Genomic DNA, 20,178 nt, shown 5'->3' on the forward strand with positions numbered 1-20,178 from the left:
GCCATGCCCCAGTCTGTGGTCCCCTCTCCAGTGTTCTCCTGTGAGAGGGGTTGGCCCTGTTCATAAGTCATGGGGCCTTGACATAAGCTGATCTGAGGCTAGGAACCTCTGAGCTCTGAGTATCCGCCACGGGCTTTACAAAGCAGGAGTGCACCAGTCAGTCAGTCCCAGCAAGGGCTTCATTTGGCCTCCGTGATGTTTCAAGACAGGAAATCTCACAAAAATCAGAACATACTTCTCCAGGGATCTCACTGGTTCCTCTCTCAGGATCCCCTGCCTTCATGGTCAGCTGTTGCAGAGGGTATTGGAGTGCAGGACATGCTAACCCTACACTCACCAAAAGCTGAAGCTGACTCAAAGACCTCAAAATCCCCTGGCTTAGAGGTCACTTGTGCAACCACTCGGAAGGTGTCAAGAAGGAAGAGAACTGGCAAGACAACTCAGGGTCAAAGGCATGTACTGCCAGCTCTGATAACTTGCCAGGGTCATGTGGAAGGAACTCACACGGTGAAAGCAGAGAGGGGCTCCTCAGAGTTGTCTGTTTATTCACACATGCTCTGTTCACACATGCTCTGTTCACACATGCTCTGTTCACACCTGCTCTGTTCACACATGCTCTGTTCACACCTGCTCTGTTCACACATGCTCTGTTCACACATGCTCTGTTCACACATGCTCTGTTCACACATGCTCTGTTCACACATGCTCTGTTCACACATGCTCTGTTCACACATGCTCTGTTCACACCTGCTCTGTTCACACCTGCTCTGTTCACACATGCTCTGTTCACACATGCTCTGTTCACACATGCTCTGTTCACACCTGCTCTGTTCACACATGCTCTGTTCACACATGCTCTGTGGCAAGTGTGCATACAAACATTCACAATAAAATATGTTATAATATGTATAAAATGTGTCATAAAAAGTTTTTAAAGGGGATGGCAAGATGGCGTAAGAGCATCTGTGGCTCTTCCCAGAGGACTGGAGTTGAATTCCCAGCACCCACGTCAGATGGCTCCTAATACCTTGTAACTCTAGCTCTAGGGGATCTGATGCCTTCTTTTTGACTCTTGGCACCTTTCCTCACATATGCATAACCTCACACACACACACACACACACACACACACACACACACACACACACACGTGCGCGTGCACACACACAGTTGAAAATAAAAATACATGTTCATTTTAAAACTTTAAAACAAAAGTAGGAAGTGACTCAAAAACCAACTGGTAAGATCCAGTCATTGGGCAGAGCAGCTGGTGACCACCACGTCTGGCGTTTTAGCCCTTAGCTGTATTTGGCTCATACTGGCCTTAGCCGAACTATTTCCCCAACAGACTAGGGCCCAGCCAGCTCTCCGTTCACACTCAGTTCTTGTTTTCTGATAAAGGCCTAGCTCAGGTGTTCCATCAGCTTGCCTGCCTCCTGAGGTGAGGCTAACTGCTGGGAACACTTCCTCCTGAGGCGAGGCTAACCCCTGAGAATACTTTTGGCAAGATGCTCCCTAAGCTGCAAGAGTCAGGAGACGGGATCTGAGGACGCACTGAGGACAAGACTCACCTTTGGCTTCAAATTTTCCTATGAGCTGGGCTCCCATTGCCATGGCAACATTAGATAGGAGACAGGACAAGAGCTTTTGACTCAGTGTCATCCAGTTGTACCGAGGAGCCACGAAAAAGTAGGGGGTATAGGTGAAGAAGTACAGGAAGCCACCCACGGCTGCTGCTATGTTGGCTGTGGGGACAAAGAGCATCGGGTGGTATAAACTTGCCGTGAGACTCGCAGGAGTGGCAGCGGTCAGAGTCCCACCCCACCCAAATTCCAGCACTGGGGAACTTCAGCTTGTGACATTGCTAGGCCCCCTGTGCAGGTCCTCTGCCCCCCCAAAGCAGTACACACACAAACATATATACATGAAGTAGGCTAGCAAAGGCTTGAAGGCAAAGTAGCAACCAAACTACTATCTTGCAAATGGTTTGTAAAATAATAAAAATAATAGGGACCTCGGGGAGTCACAGTACAGTATGGATCGGCCTGAGACGCGCTACTTCTTAGGAGAAATGGGACCTCGGGGAGTCACAGTACAGTATGGATCGGCCTGACACACGCTACTTCTTAGGAGAGATGTGACCTCGGGGAGTCACAGTACAGTATGGATCGGCCTGACACGCGCTACTTTTTAGGAGAAATGTGACCTCGGGGAGTCACAGTACAGTATGGATCGGCCTGAGACGCGCTACTTCTTAGGAGAAATGTAAAAGCATTTCAAGTTAAGGGTAATCGCTAAGAGAACCATAGTTTGTATATTGCGAGCTACCAGAGCTCCAAAAACTACTGGAAGCGTTCTCTGTGCAACAGAAGGCAGCAAGGGAGAAAACATAAGCACTAAACAACAAGCTGAACCCCAAATTCAAAGGCAGAGCCACCCTCGAGTGTACCAGCAATCACAGGGGGCAAGCGGATAAAGCTTTTATTTCTAGTACTCTCAGCAGTCCACAGTGGACATGCTTGCCTTCTGTCAACTCCAGTTTTCCCTAATACACCTCTCCTCCTCGGCCCACAGCAGGCGCTCTCTGACCCCTGTTCACCGCCTAGCTTCTTCCTGGGGAACTCTGGGAGGCCCACAGGCTATACTATACTCCTGTCTGCCTCTCCCTCAAACCAGTCATAGTAAGCCTCAGCCTTTCAGGAGTTCTCTCTTCAGTTCAGCCTCTGGGTCATCACAAACACACGCCCTTTAACCCCTTAACTGTGCATAAGTCCTCTTAGTTCCCCTAGACTTGGGTCACCCTCTCCCTAAGGGGAACAACAGGGCTCACCTTTACTGAAGAAGGTGCTGACCATGAAGCTGAAGGAAATGGAGGAGATTGCAAAACACAGCAGGAACGCCAGGACCAGGGAGGGGTCGCTGTTGGAAAGCACTGCTATGTCCTTCTTCACCTGCAGGACAGGCCCGCCAGATGAGGCAGGGAAGGCAGAAATGAACCGGGCAGGTCTAAAGGTGCGGGTCAGGGGAAGCCCTGCTTGTCTTCTACAGCAGGGGAAACACTTGCCCTGAGGTCAGGGGCCATGAATGGTCTCCGCCCCCTCTTCTTTCCAGAGCCCTCATGGAAGCCACACTTACTTTGACACAGAACAGGAGGGTCATGAAGGAGACCACGATGAGGAAGAATAGGAAGAACATGAGGAACCAAGCGCTCCAGTGTAGCCAGCTGCTGAGCCCCATCATGCGCATGTACTCCTGTGAATGGGAGACAGCATCACAGAGTCAGGCCGTTACCCTGTTGCATGCGGCTAGCTTTCCTCAGATCCCCACGTGTGCGGTCTGCTTACATAAGGACAGGGCCATGTATAGAGCAGGAAGGTAGACCAGGATACCTGTGCTATAAAGCACAGGCAGGAATTATCCAGCACACATGAGGGGAAAGAGAAGGCTGTGGTCTGGCATGCTCGTTTGTCCAACAGCTCTTAGCTCTGTGGCCTACAGATCCACCTCTTTTCTATCTTTTATCAGTGGCACGTGCTACCCTAGCTGGGAGGCTGTCCCTGATAGTCAATTCCGGATTAACTGCCCCTTCTTCCTAAGTCATGATGGCCTGCCTATCCTCCAGCCCACTACTCAGTGTGGTGTGGCTCTGCTCTATTTCATGGGAGCGAAATCACTTCCCAACTGCGCCCACTACGCTCTGCCATGCTGGGAAACCCCCTTCTCTGCTTGGGCCTCGTTCAGGTCTGACACAGGTACCCAATAGATGTTAAGTTGATGAATTCTCTACGTCCTTCAGGGAAGCCTTAGATGCTGTGGAGCAATTCCAGACTCCCCAGGGATTCTCCCAAGTCTTCATTTTGCTCCAGCTGATTCCCAGAAGCCAGGGGGATGGCAGCTGGCATTAAAGTCCAGAGTCATGAAGCCTGGCCCCTCCCACTGTTGGCAGAAAGACTCTGCAGGCCATACTGTCCACACTGCCAGCAGCCTCCTGGGCTGTGAGCCTTGACAAGTGTGTGGCTGAGGACATGCATTAAGAGAGCCGAGCATCCATTCATTTTCGTTCTCACTTTGAAGGAGAAGCCCAGAACCCTTAGGGAAGGGTGCTTCCTGTCTCTGTGGAAGAACAGGGTAAGGTGGTGTGGAACACTCTGAGCATACCTCCCCCTCTCTCCTGTTTATCAGGCTGTCAGGAAGTGCCACAAGGAAACCCAGTTCCTGAACTGACCAGTGCTGCCTATGGGCTCTGGGAATCTAAGGCTGGACTGCCAGTGGCTAGGAAAGGAAAAACTCAGCTCTTTGCTGGCGGAGGGGCTCACAGGTGGAGTTTTTATATTCTTGAAGCCCTGAGTTCCATTTCCAGCACTGAAAACAAAAACCAAACCAAAAAAACCAGGAAGATCTTGGAGGAGTTAGCAGAAGGGAAAAACATAGTCAAAACACATATGAAAAAACTTTTTGAAAAAAAGAAACAAAAAAATTATAAAGATAATATAAAACAGAAACAAAAACAAACAAACAAGAAACAATGAAAAGCAAACCAGGCAGTGGTGGCACATGCCTTTAATCCCAGCACTCAGGAGGCAAAGGGAGGCAGATCTCGGAGTTCAAGGCCAATCATGCTGACAGAGGGAGTTACAGGACAGCCAGGGCTTCACAGAGAAGTCCTGTCTTGACAAAACCAAATAAAAAAACCAAACCAAGTGGAAAACCCCAAACAAACAAAAACCAACAACCCCAAATCCAGCTCCCCAAGTGCTGCACGGAGGCTGTGGGCTGAGGGCACGCCCACTACCAGAATCTAAACAGAGCAGCTGGACTTCCTAACCTTGTGCCACAGCGGTGCCCACACCGAGCCCTGGCTCTTATGGACCCAGCACACACGGCAGCAGCCTTGAGACAGGCCGATTCTTTTGAGGGAGTCCCAGGACCCAGCATTCTCAGACTGACTTGCCATGCACAGAGGGTTACCTTTAGTTTTTTCTCCTTCTCCTGCACCACAGCCCGGATGATGGTGAGGGAGGTGTAGGTGAAACTCAGCATGAGCAGCAGAGGAAGCTGGTACTGGATGGCAATGAGGAATGGATCTGAGATGTATGGTGGGAACGGGAACCTTTTGGTGATCACCATGAGCTTCTGGAACAGCTGCTGTGCAGAGGTGTTGGCATGGTAACGCATGATGGCTTTGTCTACAGCATGCTGCATGGCCAGGAAGCCTTCCCGAATGTATCCTGAGTTCAGAAACAGAGGACAGCTGTGTCATGGTGCTGCTCATGAGAGGGGTATGCTTTGAACAGACAGACTTCCCCGAGTCTGCAGAGGGAGGGCCAGAGGCGGCAATGGGTAACTTTACCTGACACCCTACTCTGTGGACCACTAATAGCATCTGACAACATTCAGTGGTCACAAGGAGAAGAGAAAACATGCCACATATTGCCAAGTGACACTTCTACTTCATAATTAACATAACCCACACAAAATCATAAACATGATCATATTTTAAAAATAGCTTGATTTAGGACCAGGGAGATAGTTCAGTGGGTAAGACATAAGCATGAGAACCTGGTTGGAATCTGCATCACCGTCACAAAGCCTACCCTGCATACGCCTGTAAACCCAGCATCTCAGGGAGGAGCCAGGCAGATCCTGGTGCTAACTGGCCAGCCAGCTTATCCCAAAACGGTGTAATTCAGCAAGAGACAGTGTCAAAGGTGCCAAGTGATAAAGAATGACACTCAACACTGGCCTACCCATGAGCATGGCTACACACACACACACACACACACGCAACTTTAATTTTTTTATGCCTTACTTTTAATGATGTTTTTAAAATATTTTAACTTCCCTTGTAGCCCACCACCCCCCAGAGGTAACGGGAAAGAAAGGATAGGGGGGAAATAGATCTGTTTACAAAGGTTCTTTGGAATCACTCGCATCTGTGTTGTCTGGAAATTGACAGTTTAGTTTACAGGTCAGTAGTGGCAACTTGATCCACTCCCACACACTTCACAGATACACCAGTAGTCTAGTTTGGAAGAGTCAGGATAGCAAAATGAATCAAAAGTGGTGGCACTATCTAGCAGAGACAGCCAGGCAGTACAGACAGCCTCCTTAGTACAATTCAGTAGGAGAGTTCAGGAGTGATGCCAGGAGAAGTTCTCTGCTGTGCCTCTTTCAGTGAAGCAATACTCAGCCAAGACTCGACTGACAAGCGTTGTACAGCTAGTTCTATAAGTCAGTCTAGTTTAGCTTTGGTCACTGCTTGTCAAGTCCGATTTACACTCTCCAAACATCCCTTGTCTTTATGTATCATGTCTCAGCACGTGCATCTGTCTCAGCTGACATCACTCTGCCAATCATCCCGAGTCCTCGGAAGCAGCAAGAAATTGTAGCACAGCATCGGAAGTGGTTTGGTGCATTTCTCTCTATGGAATCCCAACAAATGTAGCTCAACTACATGATGTTAGGCGGACCAATACATTTGTATTGTTAGTGAAGAATCCTTCCTTACGTATCCTTTCACAGGCTTGCTTTAGCAGAACATCTTTTTCCCATGTCTGCTTAAGTTAAATGTTCCTTCATGAGTCTGCCTTAGCCTTTCACCTGTGTCCACTTCAGCAAAACACCATCCAACCAACTTTCCAAAGAACCCTTAAGGTTCCACTTCCCACATACACTACACACATGCATGCACCAAACACATTACATACACTATACACACATACACACACCCAACACACTAAACACACATAACCTGATATGAACTTGGTGGGAGAGAGACCCTATATTCCTCAAATGGGTGGACTGACAATTCTCAACAGATAAAACTTAGGCTAAATAGGTACCAGAAAAGAAACCACTAACAGTGAAGACACGAGACACAACTGTAAAGGTCTAGGTAAAATATTAAGGACTAGATGTAATGGTAAAGTCTAGGTAACTGTGAGCTGGCTGGCCTGCCATTTTGTGCTGTTATAGGAAACTCTCTCATGCCCAGGTTGATTACATATCCTCTTATGTCCTGTGCCCTTGGAAGTCAGTAGACCTGCTTTGTATAGTTACCCACAATAAGCCTGGACCAGAACCAACCACCCAGCAGCACTTCCTGCACCTGGGGATGAGCTTTTTATGGCATAGGCTATTCCTGGGATGGACCCCAGTATAAGAGAGACACCTGCACCAATATAAGAAACTATTTGGAATTAGACTTCTATTTTAAGTAGGGGCCTAGTAAAGTTTAAGTTCCCAAGACCTCTCTGGGAACTGACATCCTACTTGGCAGAAAGAGACATGTGTGTGGGTAACTGACATCCTGGTTTGACAAGTTAAGACATGAATGTTAGACAAGTCACATCCTGATTGACAAGTTAGGACCTGAATGTTAGACAAGGCAAGTCCCCTGCCACAGTTGAATATCACATCCAATGGGAGCAGGATAAATGTGCAACACAGACCCGTTCCTAAGGATGTCCCCTACCCCTAAATCCTGATTGGTGGAATAACTTGACACAGATTTGTGGATTTTAGGCTTAAACCGTATAGGATCTTAATTCAAGATTATGGTTCTGTTCCCAAATCTGGACCATGGCTCTGATAGACCAGCCCGGGGATGTATGCTCAATAAACTATCCCTGTCTGACGGAGATTGGTGTTCATGCACTTTGGGTGGCCATTCCTGGACCCCAAAATAAGGATAACAAAGAAGGTGGAATATCAGAAAAGCACTTGCCATATTTGGAGAGAGCCAGGTTGAGTGCTATCTCAGCAGTTTAAGAGTCAAGAGAAAGAAGCTAATGGCCTTGGTGCCTAACTGTGACTCTGGTGGAAGGTAGCAGAGAGGAACAGAAGCTGAAACCTTTGCCCAAGTGGTTAACTAACTGTGAATTACTGTCTGCTGGACTGTGCTCCATCCTAGGGGGCCAGGGAGAATCTGTTCCTTCCCTCGAGTTTGTATCGATATCTACATTCCTTGCCTAACGGTCCCTTCCTCTACTTCTACGACCGACAAGGTGCTCTCTCAAGATTGGCTCACACTTTCTTTTGCAGCCATTGTCTACTTTATGTTTGTTTTCCAAGACAGGGTCTCTCTGTGTAACCCTGCTATCCTGGAACTAGCTCTGTAGACCAGGCTGGCCTTGAAACTCACAGAGATCCTCCTGCCTCTGCCTCTTGAGTGCCACCATCACCTGGCTGCTTTTGTGGATCCTGCAATTACACTGGCGATGGGAGGGTAACTGAAAATGTTGCTATTGTGAATCAGGTACCTAGCAGACTTAATTTCCTTCTGCCTCAACCAGACCACGATTCTGAATGATTGGGATGGGGTCAATTTAGGGATAACGTGACCTACCTGAAATAAAAAGCTCAAAGGGAAAGGGGCCAGGAACAGTAGCAAGCACAGTGCCCTAAGGCATACAAGGCCTGAGAGCGATAAACCCAAGGAAGAAGTGGGTTTAGGATTAGGTGGTAAAAGGTAGCCTGAGACCCTAAGCTCTTAGCCTCAGGACAAACTAGGGAATAGACCACAGGCCCAAGTGCTTAGATACAAATATCCTGAGACACAAAACTGTCTGACCACCTGGGTGACCTATAGAAAAGAGCAAAGCAAAAACACTAACCACGCTACTAACATAAGTTACCAAGTGCTGACATTTTTCTGTCTTGCCCTGGTTTTATGATCATAATGCCATTGGTGTGTGCCAAGGCCAGTGCTGGTGGAGCAAGAATTCTCACTGGACACTTCGCAGCAGTGAGTGTGAGCCTCATTGGACAGACAGAGATACTTAGGCCCAGGGAAGCACATAGCTGGTGAGGGGGTTCAGCTGAGCATGGAACCCCAGAAACTTTGTCGTTTGAGTCATGCCTTCTCGTGACTGTTTTCTCTACAAATAACTGCCTGCTACTTGTTCACATACTACCTGCGGCTCAGCAGTTGTCCTTATAACTGTGGCAACTTGACTGTCTAAGGCAGTGGTTCTCAACCTGTGGGTTGAAATCTCTTTGGGGGTTGCATATCAGATATCCTACAGATCAGATATTTCCATTCTGGTTCCTAACAGTAGCAAAATTACAGTTACGAAGTAGCAACAAAATAATTTTATGGTTAGGGGTCACCACAACATGAAGAAGTGTATTAAAGGGTTGCAGCATTAGGAATGTTGAGAACTGGTCTGTACTGGCTGGTTTTGTGTGTCAATTTGACACAAGTTGGAGTTATCACAGAGAAAGGAGCCTCCCTTGAGGAAATGCCTCCATGGGACCAAACTGTAAGGCATTTTCTCAATTAATGATCAAGGGTGGGTGATGCCATCCCTAGGCTGGTAGTCCTGGGTTCTATCAGAAAGCAAGCCAGTAAAGAACATCCCTCCATGGCCTCTGCATCAGCTCCTGCTTCCTGACCTTCTTGAGTTTCAGTCCTGTCTTCCTTTGGTGATGAACAGCAGCATGGAAGTGTAAGCCGAATAAACTCTTTCCTCCCCAACTTGCTTCTTGGTCATGATCTCTTGTGCCGGAACAGAAACCCGGACTAAGACAAATAGGTACCAGCATAGTGGGGTATTCCTGTGACAAGCTGACCATGTTTTGGGGAGGACTGTGGAAGGACTTTGGAACTTTGGGCTAGAAGAGCCATTGGGATGTTAAGAGCTCTGTGGAATGTTCTGTAGGAGCTTGGAAGATAATGTTGAGAACAGTGCAGAAGATGGAGGCCTGGTTTGTGAAATTTCAGAGGGAAGATTAAAGACTCTTATCAGGGCCATTGCTGTTTTGATTGTGAAGATTCTGTGGTTTTGGTTCGCTGGGGTGAGGAATCAGCTGTGATTAACAAGATACCAGAACTACTAAAGCAGAAACTTTGCATTACTGGGACTATTGATGCTGGTTAGCTGGAGCTAAGAGATTAGCGGTGATTAAGAAGAGACCAGAGGTTAAATCTTCTGGGAAGTGTTTTCTGAGAGCACAAAGAGTCTGTGTTCCAGAGATAGCCAAGGTTGTACCTTGTGCTGTGGCTGGACTTGGTAATGTGTAAGAGTCACCCAGGTGGTACTGGTTTTGAAGGCATAAAGGGGTCACGCAGAGCAGCTGAGGCTCGGCACTGTGAAAGGAAGGCCATGGAAGGCCATTGGTGAAGGTGCAGCCTCAGTTGCAATTGAAGGCCCAGGACTGAAGGGGTCATGCAAAGGAGCTGAGGCTTGGCACCATGAAGAGAGCCTATGAAAGGCTATTGGTGAAGCCAATAGTTGCAGCAGAAGACAGCAGTGTTTTGGAGATGCCAGTACCATGAGATGACCACTAAGAACAGCAGCTGCAGTGGAGTACAGGCAGCAGGAGCTTAGAAGACAAGGTGTGTGCTACTAAGGGTAGAGCTGGAGAAGTGACCTTGGAAGAGTCCAGAAGATCATGAGTGGAACCCAGACATTGGACAGTTAGAGTTTGATTTTGCTTTTGATTGATATTTGTCTGATATTTTTCCCTCTTGAAGGAAGAAAGTATTTTAGTGGAGCCACAGTTAAGAGACTCTGAATTGTAAAAAGACTTTGAATTTTAAAAGAGATTGGATATTTTAAAGGGATTGAAAATTTTAAGATGCAAGAATTTGTAAAGACTGTGGGACTTTTAAAGTTATTTAGATCTTGAGGATGAATAAGAAAGTCAGGGTTGAGGCTTAATAGCAATGTATTTATGTGTCAAGTTGACAAGGGGCCAATTGTACTGGCTGGTTTTGTGTGTCAATTTGACACGAGCTGGAGTTATCACAGAGAAAGGAGCCTCCCTTGAGGAAATGCCTCCATGAGTCCAATCCCTCCAAGGCCTCTGCATCAGCTCCTGCTTCCTGACCTGCTTGAGTTCCAGTCCTATCTTCCTCTGGTGATGACCAACAATGTGGTAGTGTAAGCTGAATAAACCCTTTCCTCCCCAGCTTGCTTCTTGGTCATGATGTTTGTGCAGGAACAGAAGCCCTGACTAAGACAGACTCTCAGGCAGGAAGCTGTCACTCTGTAGTCCACTAGGTTTCCACTGGGAAGGAAATGTTTGTGGCCGTAAGTTAAACCATGGACAATACTGTTGTAGTGCAGGTTCTCTTGTGCTGTCAGACTCGGATGGACTTCTCTTTCTCTTTTCTTTTCTTTCCTTTTTGTTTTTGTTTTTTGTTTGTTTGCTTTTCAAGGCAAGGTTTCTCTGTGTAGCCCTGGCTGGCCTAGCTGGAATTTAAAGATGTGTGTCACCACTGCCCAGAAAGGACATTCTTTTTTAAAAACTAAATAACTTAAAAACCTGTTTTACATGGACAGGTGTTTTGCAGCATATACGTCTATGTACCATGTACATGCCTGGCCAACTGGAGCAGGCATTACATTGAGCTGCTGGCTGCCATGTGGGTACCTGGATCAAACTCGGGTCTTCTGAAACAACAGTCAATGCTCCTACCCTGGGCCATCTCACCATCTCTTGGGGTGGGGTCATATATTTATCAGGATGCTGTCAGTGAGTCTGGGGTTAGGCCTGGCCTGCCAGATGGTAATGTTGCTAACCTTCCCACCTACACATAAACTTCTGAACAACTTGGGAAAGTCTTTCACAGGTCTGGCCCCTGTGCCTGGCTTATGACATTTTCCCTTTGTTAGCTGCTGCTGCAAGTGTTCCCATGATGGGGTTTTTCTTTTGGGAGCAAATTTTGAGTTTGTACATACTGAAATCGCTCAGTCTTTTCCTCTAAGGTTTACTCCCCCCACCCCACCCCCGATTAAAATTAGTTATATGCCCTGGTGTTTTGCCTGTATATACATCTGTGTAGCACATGAGTGCTTGCTTGGTGTCTGCAGAGACCAGAGGACTCTGATCCCCTGGACTGGAGCTGTGGACAGTTTCAGACACCACGTGCATGCTGGGAATTCACCCCAGTCCTCTGGAGGACGAGCCAGTGCTCTTCACCTCCGAGCTCTCTCCAGTTCCAGGTTTTCTTTTTTGAGATAGGATCTCTTAGCTGTCCTGGAATTTACTATATAAGACAGGCTGATCTCTAAAGCATAGACATCTGTCTGCCTCTGCCTCCCATGTACTGAGATTTAAGGCGTGTACCACTGTGTCTGGCTTAAGAGATACTTTGCTTTCAAGAAACAGGACAGGGTGGGGAACTACATCCCAGCACGGTCAGCCAGAACCAGCTGGTTGACATGGCAACTGTTGTGACAATTCTCCTGACACAGGTCTGCTCAGCTTAGTTCACTTTCCAGGTTTAAAATCCCATCCTAAAGCATTAGCCTTATGTTTCTCACCCGGTTCACCACCATCAGGTGATGAAGGTTCCCTCGGTCCGGGGCTTGGAAAAAGTGGAAAAAGCGAAGTGGTATGCCAGCCTTCAGTCTCTTTTAGGAAAATATTTCCCGTTTGGGTCCACATGTAATTTCTTCGTGTGTAACTGAAGCGCAGGTGGTATTTCACCTGTAGAAACAGAAGTGACAACCAATCGTTCTGAACTCACATAGATCCATCTGCCTCTGTCTCTCAAGTGATGGGATTAAAGGGCTGCACCACCATGCCTAGCAGTATCATATTCTCAATGCCAAATATGCAGGATCAATGGAAGGCTACCACCGCGTGTGAGACAGTTGCTCAGTTTTACCATCCAGAACGTAAAGAGCTTCCTGTGTTTATTTTTTAAAGACATAGTTAAGTCCCAAAACAGCTGCTATTTTCTTCCCTGTCCTAGTTGGTTTTATCTAAAGAGACCCGGAGACTTTCTGTAAAACCCCCAAGTGAAAGGGACCTCAAGTGACTGTCCAAGGTTGGGTAGATTTTTTTAAAACTGCTCTGGACTGATAGGTTAACACCTCAGTAGGGACTGAATATCATACTGGTTGCAAGGGACAGTTTAGTCTTTATTCTCATCAGGTGGGGCTAAGGAAACCCATCCTGTTTGCTGGTAGTAGGCTGTGAGGGGACGGTGAGGCTCGGGACAGGGTGTGTGCAGGGAGGTCACTCTCACCGCCAGCGGCAGGGGGTCCTGGCTGTGGTTGAAGCTGTGCTCAAATACCACAGCTGCCAGCACGTTGGAGGAGTGGTTGTCATAGCGAATGTAGTCCTCGAAGTCCTTCTCAGAAGAGAAGCCGTGCACTGCGGACAAAGCACCAAAGCACACATTGCCCAACTATCCCTGCCCCTTGAAAAGCCCGGGAATGTCAGGACACTTCAGATAAAAGACAGAGTTCTGACAAGATCGGCAAAAGCTTTGGAAACCCTCAAAAATAAGTGGCTTTTGTCTTGGCCGAGACTTAGGCTGCTTCGAACAGACCCGCTCAGTCAGAGCTAAGGAATGGACAACAGCTAATCTTCCTGCTGCAGTGTGGGTCAGAGTGGCGTAGCAGGCCCGCAGCAGGGCCAAGTCACAGGAAACTGTCACAAAGCAGGGCAGGGGCTGCAGGCTATGGCAGCAACAGTGCTCTCCAGCTCACCCCACCCTGATTCTCTAACGCCTGGCCATGGCAAGCTTCATCTTTTACTTTATTATTATTACTAAGAGACAGGGTCTTTCTATATAGCCCTGGCTAACCTGGAACTCATTATGTAGACCAGGTTGGCCTCAAAATCACAGAGATCCACCTGCTTCTGTCTCCCAAGTACTAGGATTAAAGGTGTGCGCCACCAAGCTTTAAAACTTGGAGTTGCTCAAGTGACCTCTGTTCCCTGGCCTCCTTTTTTATACAGGGCATTGCTGTAATCACTTGTTGGTTAAAACAAGTTATAAGAAGTACATGCCAACAGGAAGAAGGAAAAGGGACAATAGTTTTTTATCTTGAAAGCAAAGATGCAGAAAAGGCTAGCACACTTTGCCTGGGCGGTTCCCTCCACAGGCCGCTGGTGATATCAGAGCTGTCCTCTGAAGCCCCAGCCCAGGAACGCTGTTTGTCCTGTGTACTCAAACTGTGCTCTGCTCCCAGAAGGAACAGCTTTCCTGGACTGAGTCTACTTGCCTGTTCCTGTTCTCACAAGGTGTGGCCATGGAGCCTGATATGACCAACACTGCCACACGCTTCTTCATTGGGCCCCTCAGTCCCAGACAGATGGGAGGCCAGGCCCGAGCCTCATTTTGTATTGAGACAAGGTAGCCCAGGGATAAATAAAGGCATATAGCCAACACGATGAGCCACGGAGTGTGGGTGCAGCTTCCCCTGCATGCAAAAGGCAATGAAGCCGCCCAGAGCCAAACCCCAAGAACCTCCTAAGTCTCCTGGTCTCACCTCTCATCTTGATCATGAATTCCCTTTTCACCGTCTCCGTGATGGTCCTGGCAGCATCGCTGTGGGAAGGGACATAGGCGAGCTCCCAGGTCCCCCCAGGTGGAGGGAATGAGAAAAACAGGGGCAGCTCCTGGATGGACTGGTCCGGGTAGACAGTGGCATTGGGCACATTCTCCGACTGGATCTTCAGGCGAAGCCAAATCAGGATCCCAGAAAACAGCAGGGGCAGGAAGAGCTCCAGGACTGTCACTAGAACCTTCCGTTTCTACAAGGGAAATGACCGGCCGGGTGACATCCACAAGCGCTCCACCCTCGGGCTCTCCCTGGGGACTGGCTGGACGACGGCCACCTTTCCTTGGGTCTGCACTCACCTTCAGGGTATAGTTCTTCCAGAGTAGGAGGGTGAGCTGCCGCAGCACTGCCATCTTCCTGCTGGCACAGTGCCAACACCAACCAGAGATCGAGACTTAAAGATGGACAACTGGAGTGCCATGGAAACAGAGCATGGTTACCTGGGGAATCGCTACAGGCCCTTTCCTCCATATTCCCTCACCTTCCTCTCTGCGACCTGAAACCTGAACACGCCCTTAGAGGAAAGCACTCTGGGGCAACTGCTGTGTTTCTTTTCTCGGCATGCTTCATTGCATGTTATTTATTTATTTTTGTGTGCATGCATGTGTGCACTTACAAGTGCCCTGGCGTAGCTGTGGAGGTCAGAGGACAGACAACTTGTCCTGGTGGGGTTTGTTCTCTCCTTCCCAGTACATGGGTTTGGAGGGTCCAGCTCTGGTTCTCAGGCTTGGAGAACAATGCCTTTACCCACTGAGACCCCTTGCCCACCCAGCACCATGCTCTGTGGCTCGCCACTGCTGTCGTGGTATTCAGTATCTGACCCACACGACTCAGGTGCTTTAGTTACTATGCAAGTCCCATTATATAGCAAAATGTCTGGCTTACAGAACTCCCAGCCTTGACTGGCTTTATTCTTTCGTTTTTGGTTTTTGAGACAGGGTTTCTCTGTGTAGCCCTGGCTGTCCTGGAACTCACTCTGTAGACCAGGCTGGCCTCGAATTCAGAAATCCTCCTGCCTCTGCCTCCCGAGTGCTGGGATTAAAGGTGCGTTCCACCACTGCCCGGCGACTGGCTTTATTCTTACACAATATAAAACCAGTACAATAAAACTCAGGGCCAGAGAGGGAAAAGTGTTTGCAGCCACACTTGACAACCAGTTTGACTCCTGGGACACAGGTGAAGGTAAAAGAGAACTAAAAATTATCCTTTGACTTCCATACCTGTATCATGATATGTATGTGTGTACACATGCACTAAATTAACCAACTAAAAACAAGACAACTCAACTTAGTGTCTTGGCTACAGGTGGTTTTTAAGACTTGAGGGACAGAGAAGCGGAGGCCTAGGACTGGGGCTTTCGATGGCTTTGCTGACCCAGGAACCCAGCGGCTCAGGCAGTTGTACAAGTGAAACAATCAATCCTCTTTTGAATCTACTAGCCAGTTTTTCCTCTCATTATTATTACAAATATTGAAACCCAAATCTTCACTACACGTGGCCAGCCCCTCTCTCCTTCACATCGCCGTTACTGAGATAGGGTCTTGGCAGGTAGCCCAGGCTGGTCTCAAACTCACTAAGAAGCTCAGGCTACTCTTGCCCTCTTAGTGAGCCTCTGCCTCAGCCTCCTGACAGAATTATAGGCACATGTCATCACATCTGGCATGAGAAAATGTGTCCTAAAAGCATCTCTCCTATTTTACAGATAAATGTAAACAGTTAATTCTGGCACACACAACTAGAGGGAAAAATCTGCTAAGAGTTTATCAAACATGAATGATAGCAAAAACAAAATGTATGCTTTCATACTGAAACAAGTTTTACTGCATTTCAAAGATAAAAAGCAGAGACCTTGAGCTGCTAACCTGATGGAGAAGTGGGTGGTCTGAATAAACTCAGGTAAAGCCGGCAACACCCAATCAGGAGGGTCCCATTCGTCAAAGAATGGAAGTCAGGTGTGACAACTGGAAGAGACAGAAGGTGAAGGAAGCCCCGGGGGTTCCTGAGAGCAGAAAGCAGAGAAAGCACTTCCCAGATCAGCCTCTCCACATGGGGACAAGCCTGGTGACTCACGTGGACAGTTTATGTTTAGTTCAGCAGCTCTATGTTCATGGCTAATATTAACCAAACAGCAGCTCTCAGTCAGATGAAGGCTCACAGATAATTCATGAGTCACTCATTAATGTGCAAAAGCTAACCTGCTTCTAACGCAGCAGCTGGAGACTCCAGAGCACATTGGGTGAAGAGCTAAGCCCTAGCCAGGCAGTGGCTGTGCACATCTCTAGGCCTAGCGCTTTGGAGGCAGAGGCAGGTGGATCTGTATCAGTTTGAACCCTGTCTCAAAACCACCAAAAAACAAAAACTCCACCTGGCCAGGAGCAGTGGGGTATGCCTTTAATTTCAGCACTTGAGAGGTGGAGACAGAAGCAGGTAGATCACCATGAATTTCAGGCCAGTCAGGGCTACATAGTGAGATCTTGTCTGGAAACAACAACAAAAACAACAAAGACAGCTGGGAGTGGTGGCGCACGCCTTTAATCCCAGCACTCGGGAGGCAGAGGCAGGCGGATTTCTGAGTTCGAGGCCAGCCTGGTCTACAAAGTGAGTTCCAGGACAGCCAGAGCTATACAGAGAAACCCTGTCTCGAAAAACCAAAAAAAAACCAAAACAAAACAACAAAGACAACAAGGACCCACAACCACCAAAACCCACACAACAAACCTCCTATCAATAAAGTCTTAAAGACAACGGTAGATGATTGATAAAGAGCAATGAGTTAATGATTTGGTAAGACCTGTGGTTATTTTAAATTTTTAATGTTATGACATTCTGAGTTATTTATTTATTCTATGTGCGTACTGTTTGTAGATGTGGGTCAGAAGACAACTTAGGGGGTCAGTTCTTCCCATCCATGTGGGTTCCAGAGGTCAGACTCAGGTCATCAGGTCACCTGCAGTGCCTTTACCCACTAAGCCATATCATTACTGCAGATCTGTGTTTATGAAAGGTTTCCATAAACAGTGCAGCTACAAGAGATCAGGAGGCTCCAGTTAACGCCAACCCAGGCCGGTGGCTCACTTGACTGAGCTGAACTTTCTCCCTCCACCAGAAAGGGATATAAAAAGGTCACAGTTCGAAAGAAAGGCTTTCAGGGTCAGGTATAGCTCAGTTGGCAGAATGGGAAGCAGGACACTCTGGGCTCAACTGAATATACTGTACACACCGGGCACGGTGGCAAATGCCCGGGCTCTTAGCACCTAGCAGGCAGGACGAAGGAGAGTTCAAGGTCATCCTCCTCCACAACACAGTTCAAGGCCAACCTGAGCTACACGAAACCCTGTCTCAAAAGGAAAGAAAAATATCCTGGTTAACGACATAGACAGTTCCCTTTTTTGGTTATCGTCGCAGAATATAAACACTCTCTTGCTTATTCCCACTCCTTTCAAGCCCAGAGTGGCAAAGGACGCCCAGTTCACCGCCCACTAGGCAGACTGCAGAAGCAGCACCAGAAACTGACCTGAGTTCCAGGAAAGGTTGGCTGAAGGTGTCACTGCAAGGCTGCGGGTGAAGTGGCCTGGCGGTGGCAGTTCTACACAGATGACCCTGGGGTGGAGCCAGTGGTCCCCTGGACAGAAGCAACAGCCCTAGGGAGCAGGAACGCTGAGATCTCCAGGGACATCTGGAGGGACCTGGGGCTCATGGGCATGATGTGCTGGCACCTTTGGTAGATGAAGGGTGCTTCAGCATAATTTGAAAAATAACCATTAAACACCTTTTTCCAAGTTAGAAACCAAGAGAGCCTGTGGAAACCATGAGTTCCGACTTTGTTTCTTAGGGACCAGGGAGTATAGATCAGCGGTAGGGCACTTGCCTAACATTCACAAGAGCCTGGTTCAAGGCCCCCAGCGACACTCAGTAAAGAATACCACTAAAACAGAACAGCTCTGACACCGGAGAGGTGCAGAGCTACAGGGTTCATAGAAACAGTGGTGCCTGGCATTGTATGCTCATGGCTACTGATCTGGCTCTGGCTCCGAGTATTATCATCCTTGACAGATGGAGAACAAAGGAAAATACTGACCAAGAGCAAACTGCAAAGTAAGCAGTGTCAATGCTTGAACCTCAGCCTGTCTAAGCCTCTATCTTTTATATATAGGACATATATTATAGATACATTATACATTTATAGATAAAGTAAAAAATACGTATCTTCCATATTCTAGACTCAGTGAACATCCTCCTAACGTTTTTCTGTGTCGCTTCTGGAGTGTGACCTTAAAGTCAGTCCCACCTCCTCTTTACTGCTTTAATTTGCTCCCATTGCCCCCCAACACCCTGCTTACGGCTTTGTCCTCGCTAAGCCTTATCTGAAATCTCAGTGAAGGCATATTTGCACTTGCGCATGTTCTGTTTGAGCAAAGGCATCTAAAGGAGATCCTAGAATTACAAAATCTGGAGCACTTCCTGGTTACGAAAGTCAATGTATGCAAGGGAAGGAAGTTAAAGCTCCTTAACAGAGAGTCCTCAGAAGTGGCAGTGGCTGGGACCTGAGGCTGGCCTCGGGGAGGGGACAAGAGCCAGATACTCTAAGGTAAGCAGCAAGACTCACTGGGTCACTTTAGCTCCCCACCCCTTACAAGAATCCTCTGAGAATGTCCAACTGAAGAGGGCTCAGCTAACTCCTGAGGAAACAATCAAAAGGAGAAGGCAGTCCCCCCCCCCCCCGCCCTGCTCCCAAAGCCTTGCTTGTTCTTGGTTAAAATATCAAATATTGCACAAGGCAATGAGTATTTCAATGTTTGTATTCGAAGTGGGCAATCAAATGGGTATAAGGCAAGGGCTGATTTCTGAAAACCCTGTTGGCAGGTTGTAGGAGTCCTGTCAAGATGGTTGTGCCAGCCCATGAGCACTGTGGTGCATCTGCTCACAGCGAGCTGGAAGAACCCCAGTCAGTGCCCGGATTGAAACCAGGGCCCCATGCACACCAGGCAAGAACTCTACCACTTACCCACCATGGCAGCTTCCCTGAGCTCTGTCATCTGATTTCTTGGTGCCACATAAAGGTTTGTAAGCTTGGTGTTGAGGGTACTGAGGGGCTAAAAAACCAGTGACAGGGAGCTGGTGCCCGGCCCTGGGTTTGTGCCCAGCACTGGTGCACTTCCCTTCACAAAGTCACAGCGATGAGAGGACAGGGACCTTAATAAGGCCATGAGTAGGCCGTGAGGTTGTGCAAAGAGACTGACAGCCACAGTGTTTCACATCGGTGGCCATTCTCGGTGCCCTTCCTTCAGCATGAGGAGCTACTTTGCCCTACTTAAGATGCTCTTAGGAAAACATCTGATTATCAGTCTGGAGAATTCCCAGCAGCAAGCCAGGACCAAAGGTCTGTGTGCACCCACTGAATGTGCACTGAATGTACTTAGTTAATATTTGCTGACAGAATCTGTGGCTTTTTAGAATACAAAACCAAAACATTATTCTTTCAATGAACATTTGCCAAATGTTCGCTGTGATGGGTACAACACGCTACGTAAGGATTTACCAATGGATACAATAATGCTCTTAATCCAAGGAGTTTACAGTCTGTAAATACTTGTCTCTCTTATAATTGTTGGATATTAGGTCAAGACAGTTTAGTCAAGGTTTCCATTGCTTTGAAGAGACACCATGGCCATAGTAACTCTTACAAAGGAAAGTATTTAACTGCGGCCAGCTTACAGGCCTAAGTTTAGTCCATTATCATCATGGAGGAAGCATGGTGACATACAGGCAGATATGGTGCTGGAGAAGGAGCCAAGAGTCCTACATCTGGATCAACAGGCAGCAGAAGAGAGAGTAAGCCACTGGGCCTGGCTTGAGCTTCTTAACCATCAAAG

At 47.8% G+C, this 20,178-nt stretch overlaps 1 protein-coding gene across 8 annotated transcripts in view; it reads right to left on the reverse strand.

The window, feature by feature from the left end:
• Positions 1–20,178, reverse strand: part of Abca3 (ATP binding cassette subfamily A member 3) — a 58,822-nt gene that overhangs the window by 31,528 nt on the left and 7,116 nt on the right. For 3 of the 8 annotated variants that reach the window (XM_021186034.3, XM_029471088.2, XM_029471086.2), the window contains 9 exons: positions 17,820–18,021; positions 14,605–14,714; positions 14,234–14,498; positions 12,982–13,109; positions 12,272–12,437; positions 4,968–5,227; positions 3,135–3,251; positions 2,830–2,950; positions 1,571–1,744 (listed from right to left, as the gene is read on the reverse strand). In XM_021186034.3, coding sequence (XP_021041693.1) covers positions 1,571–1,744; positions 2,830–2,950; positions 3,135–3,251; positions 4,968–5,227; positions 12,272–12,437; positions 12,982–13,109; positions 14,234–14,498; positions 14,605–14,658 — 1,285 coding nt within the window. In that variant the 5' untranslated portion in view covers positions 14,659–14,714; positions 17,820–18,021. Of the gene's footprint in view, positions 1–1,570; positions 1,745–2,829; positions 2,951–3,134; positions 3,252–4,967; positions 5,228–12,271; positions 12,438–12,981; positions 13,110–14,233; positions 14,499–14,604; positions 14,715–16,167; positions 16,305–17,819; positions 18,041–19,310; positions 20,111–20,178 lie in introns of all 8 variants that reach the window. The other 5 variants (XM_085832968.1, XM_021186035.3, XM_029471085.2 and 2 more) reach the window with 5 other exon arrangements.

This window comes from Mus caroli, unplaced genomic scaffold (assembly GCF_978045245.1).
Source record: "Mus caroli unplaced genomic scaffold, Mus_caroli_1 scaffold_18, whole genome shotgun sequence".
Lineage (NCBI taxonomy): Eukaryota > Metazoa > Chordata > Mammalia > Rodentia > Muridae > Mus > Mus caroli.